At 42.2% G+C, this 14,753-nt stretch overlaps 2 protein-coding genes across 2 annotated transcripts; one reads left to right on the forward strand and one right to left on the reverse strand.

Moving 5' to 3' along the window:
* The first annotated feature begins 663 nt into the window (after nucleotides 1–663).
* On the forward strand, nucleotides 664–2,585 carry LOC104747843 (putative FBD-associated F-box protein At1g05080). Its single transcript, XM_087481928.1, has 3 exons — nucleotides 664–1,770; nucleotides 1,869–2,003; nucleotides 2,115–2,585. The coding sequence occupies exons 1-3, from the start codon at nucleotides 784–786 to the stop codon at nucleotides 2,403–2,405; spliced, it is 1,413 nt and encodes a 470-aa protein (XP_087338054.1). The 5' UTR covers nucleotides 664–783; the 3' UTR covers nucleotides 2,406–2,585.
* A 5,479-nt stretch (nucleotides 2,586–8,064) lies between these two features.
* Nucleotides 8,065–10,381, reverse strand: LOC104737354 (monothiol glutaredoxin-S17). The gene is made up of 3 exons (XM_010457515.3): nucleotides 10,071–10,381; nucleotides 9,909–9,983; nucleotides 8,065–9,470 (listed from the first exon to the last, which is right to left on the reverse strand). The coding sequence occupies exons 1-3, from the start codon at nucleotides 10,374–10,376 to the stop codon at nucleotides 8,253–8,255; spliced, it is 1,599 nt and encodes a 532-aa protein (XP_010455817.2). The 5' UTR covers nucleotides 10,377–10,381; the 3' UTR covers nucleotides 8,065–8,252.
* Between the last annotated feature and the right edge of the window lie 4,372 nt (nucleotides 10,382–14,753).

A 14,753-nucleotide genomic window follows, 5' to 3' on the forward strand; every position in this document is an offset into this window, starting at 1 on the left:
TGATTATTTTTGATATTTAGGTATAAAACTAAATGAAATATTCAAAATTATAATCATAATTTTGGGGTAATTGTATTATATTAATGATAAATATTATAAATATGTTTATATGTTCGGGTTTAATGGGTATCCAAACGGGTACTGTGTATTACCCGACCCTAACCCGAACTCACGGATATTAGAAAATAGAACTCAATAGGGTTTTATAGGCAAACCCGTACCCAGCCCGGACCCAGTTTTTTGGGTCGGATTCTGGGTTGGGTATTCGGGTACGGTTTTTATGCCCACACCTAGTTTTGATTCCTATTTATTATAGCATCTCATAAAACATACATATAAAGAAACGCAGCGTTTTTGTTGTGGTTATTTAGAAGACGCATTGAAAAACATTTAAATCCGGCCCATTAACCCGAAGTTTTTGGCCCGGCTCTGTTCTTCCCCAAATTGACAATTGCTGCGTTCCAGTCTAAATTATGCAGCTTGATTGATTGATTCATTCATTCTTTCCCATACCCTATCAAAAGGTAAAATTATTTGTTTTGTTCTTATTCGTTGTTCTCTGATCCCGCTGGTTGTGAATTTGAGAAAAGGAAATATCCCATATTTTGATTAAAAAGAAAAATAAATATTTTTAAGTTATCTCTAAAATGCTAATTTAACTTTATCTCTGTAATATAAAAGGGGAATATTTGATAGGGTTTAGCCATGAGTTGACAAGTCGTCCAAAAACGAAAGAGAACGATTATTACAAAGTTTTCTCTTTTAGGTTGTGAAGATCCAAAGATGTTACAAACCGTTAATTGTGATGCGGGAATTAAAGAAACCGTTCCTGAAGACAGGATTAGTGCATTGCCCGATGATTTGCTCGTAATAATCTTGGATCTTGTTCCGACAAAAGACGCAGTGGCCACCATGTTTCTGTCCAAACGATGGTTCTCTGTTTGGACGATGAAACAGAGACTTGAGTACAAAGACACCATCGAAGAGGAGGAGGATAGTGATGATGATGATGATGATGATGATGATAAGCATGTGGACGATGATGAGCATGAGCATGAGAAAGCAGTGGAGGTTGAAAGCAAAAAGAGCGTTTGGTGGTTTCTTGAAAATTCACTGCAACTCCACAGAGCACCCGTAATTCGCAGCTTGTGTATTGAACTCGGTCCAAGTTGTCCTACCGATGCTCATGTCGGGAAGTGGGTTGCAAACGCCGTTGATCGCTGGGTGCTTGAGATAAAACTCAAACTCCTCTGGTCCGCCGTTGATCCAGCCAGCTTGCCCAATACCCTTTACTCCTGCAAATCTCTCGTGATACTGACTCTCTCCGACAAGATTCTCGTGGATGTTCCTTCTTCCGCTTCCCTCCCATCCCTCAGATTCCTCGAGCTTGACTATGTGGTTTACAAAGACGATGATTCTCTGGTTAGGCTCTTGGCGAGCTGCCCTATTCTTGCGACACTGTGCGTCAAACGAAATGACAAGGATGACAATGTCACGAGGTTTCGTGTGGAAGTGCCTAATTTATCGTCCTTATCCTATAGAAATTATAGATACGGCTGTGGTGTAGGAGATACTGGTAGGTACTTGGTTATAGTTACTCCGGCATTAACACACTTTGACTTCCGTGACTCTTCGGGAGACTCTTGCTCGATGGAGCTGCCTGGTCTTGATAGTGCAGTTATCGACACTGCTTCTTACTATCCTGATGACAAGTTTCTAAGATCTCTTTCATCGGTCTCGTCTCTTGCCTTGTTTTTGACTGCTGCAACGGTAGCTCTCTCTTCTCTCTCTCTCTCTTTCGTCTCCTTGCTTGTGATCTCATTGTTGCATCTAGCTGCGTGCTGATATGTTGGCTTTGTTCATCACAGGTTGTGTGTTGTAGCACTATCAAATTTTCTCGGCTTATAGACTGTGAGATACTTCCAGAAGAAACAGACTGGGTGAAACCAACTCTACTGTTTCTTGAAAATTCTCCGAAACTAAAAACTCTTGTGATCAATTGCGTACGTGTCCTCCCTCCTGCCTCCAACTTTGCAGATGTGTTAAAAGAAGTAAGGTTGCATGTTTGTGTTTGATATATGCCTAATATATATTGCGGTTTTTGCTTTTCGCAGGAATATACCACCAAGGATCTTCCTCTTTCATGGATTCAACCGAGTTTTGTTCCTGGATGCGTGTCGTCACAACTCGAGGATATTGAGTGGAATGGATATGCAGATAGATCAGAAGAGGAAGAGTTCTTGACATACCTCCTAGCAAACTCCAACTGTTTAAAGACTGCAACAATCTCTCTGAGGTTAACCTGCGAGTTTGAATCCACCTTCGAGCTTGCGAAGGAGATGACGATCGACGGGTTGAAAGACATTCCTAGGGTTTCAACAGAATCCCAGCTTATAATCAATTGAATACATTTTTTTTTTTTTTTTTATGTTCTATAGAAAATGATGGAGATGCAACGATTAGAAACATGGAAAGAAACAGAGAACAAAAAAGAGCTAAAAATGTGTTTGGATATAACTTGTCGAAATTCCCCCAATGGATCTCTGTTGCCTAAAGAATGCAACACACGGTAACAATGTTATCCTGATCTTTTAGCTTGCAAGATTGAATGACTTTGCATCTGACGTGTATACCACAGACCCCCACGAATCAAAACGTATAAAAAAGATTCGTCCTCGTCCAACAAAACCAAAACAATAGTAACGCATAAAGCTTAATGACTTGTTTTCAATAATACAAATATCCTTTGGCTCGATTGTGTTTATGATAGATTTGGTCCTCGTGACTCCTCGTCCAAAGACATACACTTCTTGTAAATTTTGAAATGTAAAATTCACAAGCTTTTTTCATCATGACTTCAAATACAACTACAACAGGAATATAAAAATTGAAATGTTTATAAGAATCTTTTAAAAACATTTTATAATATTTGTAAAACTTGGTAAAACCCACCTAAAACCTTGTAAAATCTATTCAAAACCTTATAAAATATTGTAGATGATAGACAAGGGATTATGAATGATAGACAAGGGATTACATAATATTCTGTTTCTATATGTGTGTGATATTACTTGGAGAACATTCATCCACACTTGTATATATACTTGACATAATATAATGAGAAGGGCATCGAGTTTTCCTTTGTAACATGGTATCAAAGCCCTAATAAAAAAAAAAAAAAAAAAAAAAAACATCGCCGCCTCTTTCTTCTTCCTCTTCCTCTCGTTATTCTCTCTCTTCACAAACTCTGTTTTTACTCTCTCTCTTATTCTCTCTGTTTAACTCGTTTTTCCGATGGCTCAACCGGCTCACAAAGTTTTCACTGTGATTCATATTAAGTCACACATCCCCATTATACTCGATATGCAAAAAATGAATTACGATGCTTGGCGTGAGCTTTTCGAAACTCATTGCTACAGCTTCGGTGTTTACGGTCATCTCGTTGGTACTTCCACTCCAGCCAACGACGACGACACTCCTTGGAAGGACCGTGACGACATCGTCAAAATGTGGATCTACGGCACCATCTCCCCTTCTCTTCTCGACACCATCCTTAAAACCCGTAGCAGCGCTCGTCAGATCTGGACATCCATCGAGAATCTCTTCCGCGACAACAAGGAGGCGCGTGCAATTCAACTTGACAATGAACTTCGTTCCCTTACCATCGGTGACCTCTCCGTCCATGACTACTGTCAAAAGCTAAAGACACTCTCCGATCTCTTAGCTAACGTTGATTCTCTTGTCACGGAACGAGTCGTTGTCACGCACATGCTCAATGGCCTCACCGAGAAATATGACAACATCAACAACATCATCCGTCATCGCCAACCGTTTCCATCGTTTGCTACTGCTCGCTCCATGCTGGTTGAGGAGGAGCGTCGTCTCTCCAAACAGATCAAAACCGGCACATTGACCACCATCGGGTCTTCATCTCATAGTGCATTGTATACTTTCCCCGGTGGAAACAACAGCAACGACAGAAATCCCCGTCACAACAACCCCCCTGGCGGTAACTAAAACGATGGTAGAGGACGTGGCCGCGGACATGGTTACAACGGCAGAGGACGTGGTCGCCAACAATGGAACTGGGGCAACAACTGGCACATGCCACCTCCATGGTTCCAAACAACGGCATCCGCACCACAGTGGCCACAACGGAACTGGCCCCAACAACCTCCCATGGCGTATATGACCACGTCCAATCCCGCTGCCGGCGTTCTCGGATCTTCTCCGTAAACACCACCACCAGCTGTCCAACCAACACAAATTCCGCCAAGTCTTGCTGCGGCGTTGGGAACTATGACGGTGCAAGATCCAATTGACGGCAATTGCTACATGGACACCGGTGCTACGTCTCACCTCACGTCACAGCCAGGTACCCTACATTCTCTTTTTAATTCGAGCTCCTCCCCATCGATTGTCGTCGGTAATGGCTCCTCTATTCCCACAACTTCTTTTGGTTATTTATCATTTTTTTCTAAAAACTGACCTTTGCATCTTGGAAATGTGCTTGTTTGTCCCTCTATTATCAAAAACCTTGTTTTGGGTCGCCAATTCACTATAGATAACCTTGTTTCTGTGGAATTTGACCCGTTTGGTTTGTGTATTAAGGACCTTCGTTCTCGGATCCCACTTCTCCGATGTAATAGCATCGGTCCTCTATACTCCATCACTTCACCACCATCAGCCACTCCATCTTCTATCATTCCACAAGCCATGCTCTCAAAGGTTCCCAACACTTTGTTGTGGCATCGTCGTCTTGGACACTTGGGAAACACAACTCTTAACTCTCTTATTTCTTCTCGTTCAATAAATTGTTCTAAAACTGACATGCCTCTTTGTCATGCTTGTCAGTTGGGGAAACACACTCGATTACCATTTGATTCTGTTATTTCTCATGTTTCTGAACTTTTGAAATTGTTCATTCTGATGTCTGGACCTCACCAGTTCCCAGCATCACATGAATAAAATACTATGTTATTTATCTTGATCATCTTACTCATTTTCTTTGGGTTTTTCCTTTGCGCAAAAAGTCCGACGTTTTCTCAACTTTTTTAACATTTATGGCTTATGTGTCTAATCAATTTGGCCACAACATTAAAGCTTTACAATGCGATAATGGTGGTGAATATCAAAACCAAACGTTTCTCACTCATCTCTCCACTCATGGCATCGTCCCTCGCTTCTCTTGTCCTCATACTTCTAAACAAAACGGCAAAGCCGAACGCACTCTCCACACACTTAACAATTGTGTTTGTTCCCTCTTGTTTCAAGCATCAATGCCTCCTCCATATTGGGTTGAGGCACTTATGCTGACAACTCACCTATTCAACATCCTACCATCTTCCTCCATCAACAATTCAACTACCTTCGAAAAACTCTTCAACAAACCACCCACATATGATCATCTTCTGGTGTTTGGCTGCTTATGTTACCCAAATCTCCTTCCCGTCACACCTAATAAACTCGCTCCTCGTTCTATAGCTTGGCATTCCTCGGATATCCACCTAATCACAGAGGATACCGCTGCCTTGATCTTACCACTCGCAAGGTAATTATCTCTCGTCATGTTATATTCGACGAGTCAAACTTCCCTTTCTCCAAAAATGTTCCAAACACTCCTCCTGCCACTCCTGAACCACCCGTGCCTTTGTCACCTTCACCTCTTCTTTGTCTCAACCCCATCCAAACACCGGAACCCTTGGCCATTCCTGAGCCGCCTCCCTCTCTGGTACTGGTACCCTTGCCGGCTCCCGCTCCACAAGTGGTTCCTCCACCTGCGCCATCTCACCCTATGATGACACGCAGTAAACAAGGTATCTCTAAACCTAGACAACCACTATCTCTTCATACTACCACCCTCTCTCCTCTTCCTTCCTCTCATCTTAAAGCCTTAGAGGATCCAAACTGGAATCCAGCCATGCATGAGGAGTATAACGCTCAAATTAAAAAGAGGACGTGAGATCTTGTACCACGGCCCGAGAACACTAACATTGTGCGTTCAATGTGGCTTTTTACCCATAAATTTGGTTCAGATGGCAATCTTTCTAGGTACAAAGCACGCTTGGTGGCGAATGGAAAATCTCAAGAAGTGGGTATCGATTGTGACGAGACCTTCAGCCCCGTCGTCAAGCCAGCCACCATCCGCCTCGTTCTTGAACTGTCTCTCTCTCGCAAATGGCTGATCCACCAACTAGACGTGAAAAATGCCTTCCTCAAAGGCACCCTTGATGAAACGGTGTACATGCATCAACCACCGGGATTTCGTGATCCAGACAAACCTGACTACGTCTGCTTACTCCGGCGTTCCCTCTACGGCCTCAAACAGGCTCCAAGAGCTTGAAATCACCACTTCGCTCAGTATGCACGTCGCATTGGTTTTGTCCAGAGCAAATTTGACTCGTCTCTTTTTGTTTACCATCACAACACTGGCACGACATATCTTCTTCTCTATGTTGATGATATTGGTCTCACAGCTTCGTCAACACAACTACTCAACCAGATCATTTCTTCCCTCAGCAAAGAATTTGAGATGACCAACCTTGGGGAGCTTCACTACTTTCTCGGTATCGCCATCAAAAGGAACACCTCTGGCCTATTTCTCAATCAACGCAACTATGCGGCGGATATTCTAACATCGTGCTAACATGACACACTGCAACCCTTGCACAACGCCGGCCGATACTCACACCAAACTCGAAGCCGCCGTTGGTCCCTCTGTCGCAAACCCAACGCTCTACCGGAGCCTCGCTGGCACCCTACAATATTTAACCTTCACTCACCAGGACATCTCTTTTGCCGTCCAACAAGTCTGCTTATTTATGCATGATCCACGTGAGATTCATTTTAAAGCACTTAAACGTATTCTTCGGTATGTTAAAGGCACGCTTGACTTTGGACTCCAGCTATATCCAACCACATCCACTGGTTTAGTTGCTTACACTGATGCTGATTGGGCGGGCTGTCCTACGACCCGACGCTCCACTTCAGGCTACTGCATCTTCCACGGTGACAAGCTCATTTCATGGTCTGCCAAGCGCCTGCACACCGTCTCCCATTCCAGTGCTGAAGCTGAGTATAGAGGCGTTGCCAATGCGACTGCGGGGGAGTGATAGACAAGGGATTACATAATATTCTGTTTCCATATGTGTGTGATATTACTTGCACAACATTCATCCACACTTGTATATATACGTGACATAATATAATGAGAAGGGCATTGAGTTTTCCTTTGTAACATGGTGTCAGAGCTCTAATAAAAAAATAAAAAACATCGCCGCCTCTTTCTTCTTCCTCCTCCTCTCGTTCCCCTTCTCTCGTTACTCTTTCTCTTCACAAACTCTGTTTTTACTCTCTCTTTTATTCTCTCTGTTTAACTCGTTTTTCCGATGGCTCAACCGGCTCACAAAGGTTTCACCGTGACTCATATTAAGTCACACATCCCCATTGTACTCGATATGCAAAAAATGAATTACGATGCTTGGCGTGAGCTTTTCAAAACTCATTGCTACAGCTTCGGTGTTTATGGTCATCTCGATGGAAATTCAAAAACGTTTTAAAATCTGTTAAAAACAAAATTAAAATATTTTCGAAACCTTGTAAAAATTTTGTAGAAAACTAGAAATCTTTGTTTAAATCTTTTAAATTCTTATAAAACCTTGTAAAAGTAAAACCTTCTCAAAATATTTTAAAATCTATTTAAAACCTTATAAAAAAACCTTCTTAAAGCTTTTTAAAACCATATAAAATCTTATAAAAAAACCTTGTAAAACTTTTTTTTAACCTATTTCATTTCGTTTTGGTCTAGAAAAATTATTTCATTTTGCTTTGGTCTAAACCCTGTAAAAGTATTCAAAACCTTTTAAAATATATTTCATTTCCCTTTGATTTTAAGAAATTTCGGTTTGATGACGTAAAGGAGTTTAATACCAGTCGTTAGATCTTAAAGAACTCTCCAGACAGAGTGATTAGAGTTAATCCTAGCCGTCGCTTCAACCTTTCTTTGTTCTATTTTAAACCGGGTACGTATTTAAATAATGTCTTGAATTTTGGTTTTTTGCTCGATTTAAAAAGCATGTTTTTAAAAGATAAAAAAAGGCATAAGCTTAAGTTGATACAAAAAAAATGTCATAGGTCTCTGATAGATTCAAGCCATAGAAATAACAAGACAGAGCTTGTAACCTAAACATATTATTACCAGAACTTGAAAATGTTCTCTCTTACCATGACAAAGCACAGAAAGACTATCTTACTTACTCTGATAGAGTTTCTTTGAGCTCACCACTCTCACTTAGCTCCATAATGATATCACATCCTCCAATTAGCTCCCCTTTGTAGTAAAGCTGAGGAAAAGTTGGCCAGTTTGAGAAATTCTTAATCCCTTGCCTAACTTCTTCATCAGTCAAGATATCAAACGATCCGAAATTCACGTTTACTCCTCTGAGTGATTTCACAACTTTGGAGCTAAATCCGCATTTCGGTTCATCTGGTGAGCCTTTCATGAACAGCATCACTTCCGAGGAGTTTATCAACGCCTTCAATCTATCTTCAAGACTCTGTTCTCCAGTGATCCCTTTCTCAGACAAAACCTTTTTCAGTTCACCGCTCTTTTGCATCTCCAAGACAATGTCTGACCCACCCATAAGCTCGCCTTTCACGTAGAGCTGAGGATAGCTCGACCAGTTTGAATACACTTTAAGCCCTTGACGAACTTGGTCATCTAAGAGTATATCGAAACTCCCAAACTCGATTTTCTCTTGGTTGAGAATTTCAACCACTTTCCCACTAAACCCACACTTTGGTTCTTCCGGTCTTCCTTTCATAAACAGCATAACTGGTTTGGAATTGACCAGACCTTCAAGCCGAGCCCGGAGGGTCTCACTTAAGCCCGTGTTGCCTGAACTTACCGCTCCTCTTCCAGCTTCATCCTGACTTGCTTTCGAACCAACTGAAGTGATACTAAGATCTTTAAAAGATTCTTTTAATTCACCACTCTCATGCATCGCAATAGCGATATCAGCTCCACCAAGAAGCTCTCCGTTGCAGTACAGCTGAGGAAACGTTGGCCAGTTAGAGAATTTCTTCAAACCCTCTCTCACTTCGTTGTCTGAAAGTATGTCAAAGCTCCCGAACTCAACCTTCTCCTCTTTCAATATGTCAACTACTTTCCTGCTAAACCCGCACCTAGGCTCCTCAGGAGTACCTTTCATGAATAACATGACAGGGTGAGAATTAGTGAGTTTTTCCAAACGATTCTTGAGAGCATCGGAGGCAGATACAGGCTGAGCACGGTCTTGTACAGTAGCTTTCGCATTCTCTTTCACAGTTTCAAGAATCGTTGGGCCAGCAGCCAAACCTAAGCTAGCAGGAGCAGCAGGCTCCGCAGAAGTACTAGAACCAGCAACTTTGCCAACCTTATTAGCTAAACTTGATGGATCTGCCCCTTCAAGTGTATCCACAGTTTTGCCATCCTTCAATAAGAGGAAAAGAAACGAATTCACAGTCAGGATGAGTACCAACTTTCAGAACAACCACTACAGAGCAGTGACAAAGATTCAAGCTTTGAACAAACTCTCAATGCTATAAAGACAGAAAATTGCAACCAAACAAAGAATGAACAAGTATGATTGAATCAAGTAGTACTGCTAATAATCTCTGCTTCCAACTCAGGAGCTAGATTGTTAAGGGAACCAAACAAAACAAAACAAAGAATCATATAAGTATGATTGCATCAAGGAGTACTGCTAATCATGTCTTCTTCCAACTCTAAAGCTAGAATGTTTGTGGAATCATCTTCTTTTTCTACCAGATTAGCTAATCAGGTTTAAGTAATCTAACCAATCAAAACAAAAACCCTAAATCCTAAACATTCGATCAAATCATAGGAAATAAGAAACCCATAAATCTACCTTGAAGAAGACGAAATAGGGCACAGCAGCAACAGAGTAAGCCTCAGATATCTCAGGATGCTCCTCAGCTTCGACCTATATAAGAAGAAACCGTCAAAAAAAACCATTGAAAGAGAATAAAAGAATTTGATTGGTAAGAAAGAGAGAATAAAAGAGACGAACCCTAAAGAAGTGAGCACGAGGGAAATCGGTAGCGAGATGAGAGAAAACTTGATCCATCTGCTTTGAAGCGTCACACCAAGAAGCCCAGAAGTGAAGCACTAATGGTGCGCCGCTCTGCCGCAAGTTATCAAGCTCCGCCTTTGATGCGACATCCTTCACCGTACCACTCATCTTCCAATAGCAAAGAGATGAATCTTCTTCGACGAAGGAACGAGAGAGAGAGAGAGAGAGAGAGAGAGAGAGAGAGTTCTGTAAGAAAAAAAGAAAAAAGTACTTAAGGTTTTTTTTAATGTGATGCTCATTCATTAGTTTACAATATTTATTTAGTTACCCTCTCAATCTATTAAACCTTACGAATAAGGATACTAATTAGAGATATTTCTGATATCAACCCTCCTCGAATTGGATTATTATTAAAACATATATTCTATTTTTTTCTTAGAAAAACTGTCAAATACTCTGTTTTGCGCAGAGAGGGCTAGACGAAATTGTCTCCCATGCCCATGGAAACAAAGTACTGTTTCGTTACAAGATCTCACTCTCTCACACATACAAGTATACATTGTTTGAAACTTGTTCTAACAAATTAACAATTACATTAATGATAAAATGATTCGTCTCCCGTACACACATATGCTGATGATATGCAAAAAGACTTGTTCTATAAAATTGAATCCTCACTGTCTTCGCTCATTGTTCATCTTCTCTCACTAGTCACTGGAACTCTGTCTGGAAGACCTATATTGGGTTTCAACGCAGCGATACTTGTGAGGAGAATGTCAGTTTCTTCTAGAAGAAGGTTCGTTTTTGTCAACATGATCATGTCCATTTTGCAAGAAGTAGAATCACTTTCAACAACGAGAAAAGTTTGTTTTTCAATATCCTGATAGGTTTATATGACTGTTGCGGTTGGAAACATCACATGCACATGATCAGAAGGGGTTGCATATCACAAAGCCTACAAATAGTTTTGAGACAATATTGTTCTAACAAATTATTTTTGAATTTTAAATTCCTCTAATTAAATCTCCATTCAATTGATATCAATAATATTATATCCAAATTTGGTCCGTTGATGATCAAATGCGAAGTGATAATCTACATTATACATAATCACACTGACCGTAGTACAAAAGCTCGGAAACCCCCATTGAAATCTTTGAAGACAGCCACTCGTGAACGACAAGCCGGAGGGGGTCGTTCTCACCACCTTGCCTGAAAGCATAGCTTTCAACACTTTATGATCATCGATGAGGCGAGTAGGATCAACAAAACCTTGGGGCTGTTCCATATAAACTTCTTCAGTCAACTCACCCTGCAAAAACGCATTGTTGACGTCTAACTGTTTTATTGGCCATGAGTGAGCAACAGCAACATCAAGAACTAAGCGAATCGTCGTTGTTTTAATAACCGGGCTAAAAGTCTCAGCATAGTCGACCCCATGGCGTTGATGATACCCCTTTGCAACAAGACATGACTTATACCGATTGAGCTCTCCATTAGGGTGGTACTTGGTTGTGAACACCCAGTGGGAACCAATAACATTTTGAGAAGGATGTGGAGGAACAAAATCCCAAGATTGATTAGCCATTTGGGCGTTATACTCATCAGACATGGATGGATGCCACCGATCATCCTTTAAGGCTTGAGCCGCAGTTCGTGGTTCCCTGTATTGACGTGGAACTGTAACATGAAGATTAAGTTTGTGTTTCGGTTTGGTGATGTTATTTTTGGCTCTAGTTTTCATTTTGTGGTGGTTCAACGGGTTGAGTTATTTGTGGTTGATGTGGTTGAGGCTGTTCGGTTGTTTCAGACGATGAGTGTTGTTGCTCAGGAGTGGCGGAGGTCGATTCATTTTCAGTGGGAGCAGTGGGCTCAATTGGACGTATGTTTTGTCGGGCCAGGGTTTGTGGCCTATTTAGTGGAGCAGTGGGCTCAGTAGGAGAAGGGAGAGGAGATAGGTGAGGCGAAGAAGATACCTGAGGCGACGACGGAGATAAGCGTAATGGAGGTGACAGTGGTGCAGGGTGAAGGATGATGTCGGGGGTTCCACTAGAGGACGAGGGAAAGGATGAATCGCAAGGGACCGGAGTAACCAGAGAGTGTGAAGAAGGAACCGAAGCAACAGTGGGAAGAGGAGATGGTGGCGGTGTATCTTTGGCAAACGGAAACACTGTCTCATCAAACGTGACATGCCGCGAAGTATAAATCCGGCCAGAAGGAACATGAAGACAATGATAAGCACTCTGCGTGACGGAGTAGCCTAGAAACACACACAAGAGAGATGGACTTTGAAGCTTGTGTGCCGTGTACGGTTTCAACCAAGGGAAGCAACGACAACCAAAAACCTTAAGCTTGTCAATGGTTGGCGAAGTTTGAAACAACATCTGAAACGGTGATCGCTGGCCAAGAACCAGTGTAGAGAGACGGTTGATGAGATAGATGGCAGTGGTGAAGGCATACAGCCAATATGAAGTTGGAATCGAAGCAGTGGACAAGAGAGTGAGTCCTGTCTCAACCACATGACGATGTTTGCGCTCAGCAAGGCCGTTGTGTTCCGGCGTATGAGGTGGAGAGGTCAAGTGAGTGATGCCATGAGTAAGTAGAAAACTACGTAAGCCAACAAATTCACCGCCATTATTTCTGTTGAAATCAATTCTCCGCCAACGATTTAAAAGCAACAAAGACATCCTTGACATCAGACTTGCGCTTAAGTGGATACAGCCAAGTATAATCTGTGAAGTGATCAACGATGAGCAGATAATACTTAAAATTATCAACAGATAGAACAGGAGACGTCCATACATCGGAGTATAAGCACTCAAGTGGTCGTGTAGTTTGAATAGTATTTTGGGAAAAAGGAAGTTTGTGACTTTTATTAAGAGAACAATCGGAGCAAGACAAATGTCTTTGAGAACCCAAAACAGAAATTGCAAAAGTAGAAAGCATGGTGTTTAAAACAGAAGAAGAGGGATGGCCAAGACGGGAATGCCAAACCGAAAGACGAGCTTTTGAACTAGTGTAGGTAGACAAAGCAGTCATTTGGTGCGGCAAAATGGCCACTCATACAATTCATCCTTGGTGCGGCCCTGAAGAAGTAGAACCCCCATACTGAGATCCTTCACCTGAAAGAAGGCAGGATAAAATGCAACAGAGACACCATTAGCATTGCATAGCCGGTATACAGAGATCAAGTTCTTATGAATGTCAGGGACACACAAAATTTTATTCAAAAGAAGATCACGGGAGCGAGAGGGAAGAAGTTTGGAACCAGTATGAGAAATAGCCAATGGAGACCCATTGGCAACAACAACATCCTCCCCACCTGTGTACGGTGCGTGAGCAGAGAGGTTCGCCAAATCCGACGTCATGTGATGCTTAGCACCACTGTCAGGGATCCAAGGGTTCGGATCATAGGGAGAGCCTAAAGCAACATTAGCCCGTGGTTGCCACGGACGGAAAGGACTGCTTTGTGGTGAGGAGGTAGCACGAGACTGAAACTGCGGACACCACCTCGCACTATGTCCGTGAGTGTAACAGATTTGGCACCGACCTTTGTAACCTCGAGACTCACCAGTGGACAGCGGCTGATGGAACTGATGGGGAGACACACCCCCGTAGTTGGAGACAGAGGAGTGATGGGAGGACCGCTTGTTGTTGTTGTTGTGACCACCACGAGATTGTTGACGAGGACGATTGGTAGCAACATTCGCCGTAACAGGAAACGTCGGTGGAGTAGCCTTAGAGAGAAGCTTGCCTTCATGATTGAGCAAACGTTCATGAACATAGGTGATGGTAGGAGAAGTATCACGTGCAGCCACCTGGTCAACAATAGGACGATACTCGTCGGGAAGGCCATCGAGGATCTTCTCAATCTGGTCCTCATGTTCGATGGGACTGTCCAGATTTGCGAGAGCATCAAAACGTGTCGTGAGACAATGTAAGTACTCATCAATGGTGTTGGTTCCTTTAGCAATGAGTTTCAACTGATCTCGTAACTGGCGCGCATGACCCCTGTTTGGTTTAGCGTAAGTATCAGCAAGATTTTTCCAGATCTCGGCCGAAGTAGTGGTTCGGGAGAGAGCAGACTGGACGGTGGGAGTGACAGATCCAAGGAGAGCACTGTAAAGCAGCTTGTCTTGACGCTTCCAATGGAGAAGAGCCGGATTGGGAGAAACAGCATCACCAACGGTGACCGTAGCCGGCGGGATCTCAGTGGATCCATCGAGATAACCAGCAAGTCCATGTCCATTGATGAGCGCATGAACTTGGAGTTTCCAAATGACGTAGGTGGTGGGTATGAGTTTGGTTATGTTAGCCATGTTGAGGCTAAGGAGACTTTGATTGTTTGGGTTGATTGTGATGGAATCGGATGTGTTTGAAGTTTCGGGTGTGGTGGACATGGCAGCGGCGGATTTTTTTTTTTTTTTTATGTTTAGGTTTAGGTTAAGGAGCGTACTGCTCTGATACCATGAAGAGAATAGAAATTAGTATATCGAATGGAAGATGTTTACATATATATACTAAGACACAGCTTAAACCTAGTACTAATTAAATACGTTTAGAGTCTTATACGTATTGACTCTTATAGAAGATACAAATTTTCTGTTATAATGTCACGGGTTTAAATACCACCCAAAGACAGGATGAGCTCAGGAATTGGGTTTTATCTAAAAGACCTCT

Source organism: Camelina sativa, chromosome 13 (genome assembly GCF_030686135.1).
Source record: "Camelina sativa cultivar CO46 ecotype springtype chromosome 13, ASM3068613v1".
NCBI classification, from domain to species: Eukaryota; Viridiplantae; Streptophyta; class Magnoliopsida; order Brassicales; family Brassicaceae; genus Camelina; species Camelina sativa.